The 7,252-nt window shown below is 38.9% G+C and overlaps 1 protein-coding gene across 1 annotated transcript; it reads right to left on the bottom strand.

Moving 5' to 3' along the window:
• Nucleotides 1-3,990: 3,990 nt before the first annotated feature.
• On the bottom strand, nucleotides 3,991-5,505 carry LOC147941332 (uncharacterized). Its single transcript, XM_087458476.1, has 3 exons — nucleotides 4,474-5,505; nucleotides 4,286-4,382; nucleotides 3,991-4,205 (listed from the first exon to the last, which is right to left on the bottom strand). Exons 1-3 carry the CDS (start codon nucleotides 5,503-5,505, stop codon nucleotides 3,991-3,993), a joined length of 1,344 nt encoding a protein of 447 aa, XP_087314602.1.
• Nucleotides 5,506-7,252: the final 1,747 nt, after the last annotated feature.

The following is a 7,252-nucleotide window of genomic DNA, read 5'->3' as shown; positions in this document are numbered from 1 at the left end:
TCTGGGTGTCCATGTTTACGATATGTTATGGATACGTGCACATTGATACCAGTTTTTGGATATGCACATGAGGGCCAGTTAACGAAGCAACAGAGTACCGGAGCTAATCAATCGTACTGGTTAAAAAAATTTCGATTTTCAAGGTATCTATAAAGACATGTACATTTTGATACGAGGTCTAACTGGAAGGGGTAACGACAGGTAAAGAGTAAGGATATCCAAACATGTTTGTCCACGTGGATATATGTTAAGTAGTTGACATCCATGTGATAGGTTCATGTGGATACTAAATATGTGGATTGTAATTCGTTAGATCATAGGTCTTTGAGTTTACTGCCTAAAAACATTATGCCAGAATATCCACACTTTACAAACTGTAAGGGTATTAGGGTTATCTTTTAAACTCCTTGTGCCAGAATATCCACACTTTACAAACTGTACATTTTTTTTTGGCAAACTTTTTGTTTTGCCAGCGCTTCACAGTTGCAATGTTTGGGCTTAAAAGGTTTGGGGTTCAATATATACTTTGGTAGTATATACGTATTATCACTTTCCCCTAAATCTAACATTTGGTGATCTAAGGTTTAGTTTGTTACGTCATATTTTAGGGTTTAGTGTTAAGGGTTCATGCGGTAGGGTTAAGGTTTAGGGGTTATGGTTTAGGGTTTAGGAGTTAGGGTTTAGGGTTTAGGGTTTAGAGTTTATACTACATTTGTTTTGGGTTTTAACGATTTTCCCTTTACTCTAATGTTTGCTGTCCAAATTTTTTATTTGTAGTTAATATTTCTTATATAGGGTAAACCTTTGGAGGGTGTTGGTTCTAAGTTTAACGATTTAGGCGTTACGGTTAAGGGTTTAGGGTGTATTGTTTAGAGTTTAGAGTTAGGGTTCCAGGGTTCAGGGTTTAGGGTTTAGGGTTTATGGTCATTCATATATGTTGGGTAATCTTCTAAACAAATAACGAAGAACTCTTGGACCATGAAAATCTAAGTAAGTCCCATCCCTCAACGTTCATGTTTTATTCATCCATAAGTGATTGAACAAGTGGATATAAAGAGGAACTAAAGTCCACGTTTATGATATGTTATGGATACATGCACATTGATACCAGTTTTTGAGCATGCACATGAGGGCCAGTTAACGAAGCAACATAGTACAGGAGCTTATCAATCGTACTTGTTAAAAAAATATTTGATTTTCAAGGTATCCACAAAAACATGTACATTTGGATACGGGGTCTAACTGGAAGGGGTAACTGTAGGTAAACATTGCTTTGCTGCTTTGTAGATAAACTTTGAGGTCGTCGGCCAGATGAAAACTGGTTACTAGTTAAAATAGTAAGGATATCCAAACATGTCTGTCCACGTGGATATACGTGTATATATGTTAAGTAGTCGACATATGTTTTCGAGAAGATGTGGTATCCATATGGACACGTGAATAGATAAATACTTAGCTGGGAATTTTTAAGAACCTAAAATAGGTAAAGGTTAATAGTACGACATGATACAAACATACAGATAGGAAAACTAACAGAGGGAGCGAATGAAAGTTTGAAACTAATTGGAGTAGATGGGTGCGACATATTCCTTATAGACGTCCAACGCGTATTGTGCCTGATATCATTGACGATTTGGTCGGTGATCTGAGACATGAGTTCTGGACCAAATCCAGTAGCGACGATCTCTAGCAACTTCATGGAAAGAGGAACACAATCACCACATCTCTCATTGATGTAAATGTCCTGGACCCTCAACCAAGTGAATGGAGTGCAACCATGATCCTGAGTTGAAGGCGGTGTGCACAGTTTAGAAATAAGGTATGGCAGCTGCTCTGTGACCGGGGCTATATAGACATTAGGATCGAGGATTTCTATACTCCAATTGGAGAGATTGATGACTAAGCAAACCTAGTGAGAATTGTCCCAAATCATCGGAATATGTATCGTGTTCCAATCCACAAACCACTCTGAAGGAGAACCATAGGTTTTACGTTTTAGCTTATTGTCCCACTTGACTCTGGACTTAACTTTTGCTTAACAGAAGGAAGGATACTTCCCTTGTAAGTAGTTCCCAAGCCAGGGTGACAGGAAGATAGAGCGTTCAATGGATAGGACTTTAGTCAGCTTTTTTTGTAGAAAATCCACTAAAACCTCCATATGCTGAAAAAAGGGTGAAAAGAATGTGTAAGTATAGGTGAACTAAAATCGACTTCAGAGGTTGCTAGATAGGAAATACTTACCAAAGTAGTAACACAATTCTTAGGCTTCGATAGCTGTTTAAAAAACAAGTTGTCAATTGGGTATCCACATTTGGTTATGTGTATCGTGGAGGTTTTGAAAATGGTATCCACAGTTAGCTCATTGATCCGATATTGTTAGAATAAAATACGGCATAGGATGTGTAGAAAGTTACGTGTTTGGACATGATTTCAGAGATTTTTCATGAGAGATGCTAAATCTTTGTCGACAATGAGTAGAAGGTCAGGCAAATGGGACGGTGAACGTGGAGTTATCCGCATAACAGCCGAGAGAAGGGCCTCTTCTGGTCTCGAGAGAACACCCTTTTGTGTAGGTCTGGGTGGCGAAGAATCATTGACATCAACAGGGTCTGTGGGCGTAGCATTGCGTTGTGAAGTGAAATAAATCTCATTTTCAGCAAACTATTAGGCAGGGATTCGATGCAAAGTAGAGAAGGATGCAATACCTCTGTGTCTTCGTTGTCAGATTCGTTGCTCTGTAGGGGGGACGCAAGTCCAGAATCCTAATGAAGCAAGTTGGGAAATTTAAATATGAGGTAAAATAGAGAAAGTTAACTAATTGTTTTTGAAGTAAGATTTGTTTGCGGTACCTCAACGGCACAAGCTCTGTCAATGTCAACATTGGTGTCCTGCAAGAAAAAAGTATTGAAATGATGTTGCATATCCATGTGGATATGTAAAAGTTGTTCCTATAAAGTTAGCCAAAGAGAGGTGTCCATGTGGATAGGATAAAAATAATAGGAAATTATTGGAATTGCTTACCTCAATACCACAGATGGCTAACGTTAGGGGAGTGGCTTCCAACACATTATCAACGTCAATTTTCTGCGTCAAGCTTATGAAGTGTTTGAGTAGTCATATATACTTGATTATAGAGACTTACTCGGGAAGTATATTAATATGGTGAATAAATACCTCAATATCGTCGGAGGGTGTACCGTCAAGGTCAGGACTAGGAGCATGCAATTGAGGATTGACATTAGAGTTCCCTATAAATTCCTGTAACAAGTTGGTGTAAGGTTGTAGGGGTTGTGGAGATACATGGTCAGCGGAGTTAAGCTGGTTTTGATCAATATGTGTCACAGCCTGTATATTGAGAATGTATCCACATGGACAGTGTAAGTTTTGCAAACTGAGGTAAATGTTGAAGAAGGAAAGATATGGGATATGTACCGATTGGTCATCGAAGGGAACAGGTTTGGTGATAGTGTCATATACCGGGGATTGCTGTTTTCCAAAAAGTCGTTTAGGTAACAAAAAGGAAGATAGTCGAAGTTTCATAGAAAAGGTACAAGTGTGTCTAACCTTAGTCTCGATGTCATAAATGGGATTGAGGCAAGATTCTGGACATCCTGAATCACATCTTTCATAGCGGACGGGCTGTTTCCAACAGAATGTTCCTGTATAAATTGATTAAGATGAATATAGATGCAGACAAACTAGCTCCCGGATGATTGAAAATAACTACATACCGTTGTCCCAAACGGGTGGACATATTGTTCCCAGTCGTGTGGGTTAAGAAGGATATCATTAGGAGGCGTGACTGCTTTGCTAGGAGATTGTTGAGGAGTTGGGGGTGGCGTCCGGACAGTCACATTCTCTGCAGCATTCTCTGGACAGGTAAACTCATCGCCTGCGACAGTGGAAGGTGGTGATTCCTTGACAACGGATGCAGGCCTCATAATGGTGCGCCTTAGTGGTAGTCTTAACCGCCTACGAAATCGAAAGGTGTTAATCTGCTGCATCTCTAATAGAATTAAGTTCTTTCTCTACAGCAGCTTTGAAATCATTCAAAACGTTATCGTCAGTATTGGAGAAGATAACACGGGGACTCTTAGAACTCGAGCATTTGGACTTGGGTGAAGGGTGATTGACACGAAGTTTGGTAGAAATCTCTTTCCGCCTAGGAATAATGTGCTTCCTGTGAAGCCCTTTGCCCTTCTTATCTGGTAAAGTTATTAAAGGCAAAGAACAATCATCCCCTGGCCTTCCTTTTTGGTGAAGATATGTCCTGCCTGAATGAGACTTTCTATATGAGCAATCCTTTTGTCTTTAATCTCATCGTCCCACTCTCCCCAACCAGATTCTTGTTGGACAGCTTCCAAAAACGGAGAAACTAATAGCTGCGGTTGTGATAGACAAAATGTCATAATGTGTGTATCCACGTGGATAATGTATTCCAAAGATTAATAATGTGTACATATGACAACTTACATCTGGATAATGCTCAACACATATGACGTATGTCAGAGGTAGATTATTCTTTGGTAGGCCAACTGAAGACCGTTCCAGGAAAGTGCGGCTGTCACCAGCACCTTGTACCTTGTCTCGTAATCCAGAAATGTTACGATATGCGAGCAGTTGAAGCGCAAGAGGGAAGCCATGCAAACGGAAGGACTTCTGGTGTAACTTCTCGGTGAAACTCTTCAAGGGGTCCATTGGTTGAAAAACCTTACCCTGCCGTTTAAGTCTTTTAGCCACGGATTTGGATTGCGGTTTAAGATCAGGTCTCATAGTGGAAATAGTCTTCAAGAAGTATTCTCTGCCCCAAGGAAATGCTAGGAATGAGTCGATATCTTCAAGCATCTCAACATACTTCCAAGTTGGTCTATGCGTTTGGCTGGAGGCAATGAGTACACCATCGACTATGAGAAGCAACGCAAGACGAAGCTTCCGATCCAAATCCTTGATAGTAGGGTCTTCAAAAGTAGTGGACACATCACCTAGGGTTGCCTTGCGATCTTCCCCAATCAACTTGTCCCAGTAACATTCATCATCAGAGTCGGGAGTAGGGTCGTCTTCGGGGTTGTAATCTTCCGGAAATTTGCCACATGGAAGGCCAATTACAACACCAAATTCAACTAAAGAAAACCTCATAGGGTATCCACCAAATACAATCCACAGCTCGTACTTCTTTTTGGGCAAAACCTGCCTACAAAGCAGAGCGTGAAGTAATTTGCAAGAGATAGGAGACTCACCAATACGAAGCCTGAATAAAGAACCCAGACTTGAGCTAAGAATCGTATCGAATTGGAGAGTGCCTTTGAGGACCTTGTAAACTGTCGTCAGGATATCAGATCGTGAGTAATCATTCAACTTAGCGTCGGGGAAACAGTCAGTTGCGAACAGAAGGCGAGGGAGAAGATCATCCCACTCTGCAGATTTTTCTCCAGAAGTTTCACCAACAGTTGTAGATGACGGTTCATCGGCCGAGAATTTGGATATGCGACGACGGGTCTCTGCCATGTGCAAAGGCGGTTCACGACGGCAAGTTAAAGGAAAAACGGAACAAATGGAGGTAATGGGACAAACGGGATGAGTGGTAGGATTCAAGAGATTCAGAATTGGTGAAATGCAAAATTAGGGTTGTTGAGAATTGGGGATCTAGGGTTTGGGGGATTTGGGATTTTGTGTTTTTACGGTTGTTAAAAAATATCTATTGAACAGAGAAAAAATAGACATAGGTAAGTTAAGTTTGGTGGAAGAGAGTTTCTTACTGTAAATTGTAATTTTACCAGAAAGAAAGTATAGAGATAGTAGAAAGTGGGTATGAGTGTTAATTGTTTATGAGAAAGTGGGTGTAGATGCAAAAATCCCTTAGAAAAACTTATTTAATTAATTATTTTTTTTATTAATTTTTAATAAACAAAAAAATCATTAACAGATTAAATTAAATTAAATCTTCAAAAATAAATAGAATCTATTCAAATCTAAACTAATTTTGTTATACTATTTAAAAGAATTTATTAATGGATGATCAAACCGTTAAGTGGTTTCATATGAAAATTCAACTTCATGTTTTATTTCACAAAATCACATGGCCAAACTTTTTTTTTTACATGATTCAAAGGTAAACATCACATGGCCATGTGTTAGTCAACTTCTCTTGGTTGCCACCGGCTGAGCCGGTTACTTTCACATGTTGAAAACTTTTTGTTACCAAATGTAGGAGAAATTGTCTCCGCAAATGTAACATTCATTTTGATTTTGTAATTTTATTGACACAAAAGTGGAAAATTATTTTGAAGTACTCTACATGTCATCTGCCCCATAAACTAATTTAATTTTGGATCTATTACTAATACAGATGTTAATTTGATAGGTCCAAATTTATTTCCAATGACACGAGAAATTTGTCCAACAATTATTGTAAAATAATAAATAAATCTAGCACAGTAATAAAATCAATACATTAAGGGAATATAATTAAGTTGTGGCTACAAGAATTAAGTTAAGTTAAAAAGGAGAAATTGTGAGTTTTTCTTTCGAGAAGCTTCGTTAAATGATCTGATATTCCGGCGATAGTCAGCTTTCTCAGGAGAATCGACCGGCTCCTATTCGGTTTGTGTTGGCTTTCTTAGCTCTGGTGGTCGGCTATTGGTTCCGACATGCATTAGCTTTCTATGCAACAATGTTTGGCTTATGACTCCGGCATGTGTTAGCTTTCTATGCAACAATGTCCGACTTATGGCTCCTACATGTGTTGGCTTTCTATGTGACGGTGTCCGGCTTTGTGTCTACCAACAATGACTCCCTCATCGTCGATGGTTTTCATATGGTCTCTCACCGATTATCTCTTCGGCGAGCTTCCACTACTATTTTTCCAGTTTATGATGTAGATCTAATTTCTTGAAGATTAAAAAATTGTTGATTTAAGACGAAGATGAAAAATAATTGCTAAAGGTGGAGTCATACTCTCAGCAAATTGGAATTTGCATTTTTCTTTGGGCATAGATCGAAATTTCCTTGTAACTTTCTAGCGATTTTGGTTGGAATTGAAGTTTTCCGGCGCTACGTTTGTTTGCCGGTGATCAGAGACTCCAACTTCTTCGACTTTCCACATGTTAGCCATCATGTTTCTCTGAAACGACCCAACCCATTTAAAAAAAAAAAAATTAACAATAAATAATAAATAATAATAATCTAAACTAGTGGTCCCATACCCACAACCAACAGCGGAAATAACCAAACGATACCATTAAACCAAATATCA

This window comes from Camelina sativa, chromosome 7 (genome assembly GCF_030686135.1).
Source record: "Camelina sativa cultivar CO46 ecotype springtype chromosome 7, ASM3068613v1".
Lineage (NCBI taxonomy): Eukaryota > Viridiplantae > Streptophyta > Magnoliopsida > Brassicales > Brassicaceae > Camelina > Camelina sativa.
This window is presented reverse-complemented; position numbering and strand designations above follow the sequence as displayed.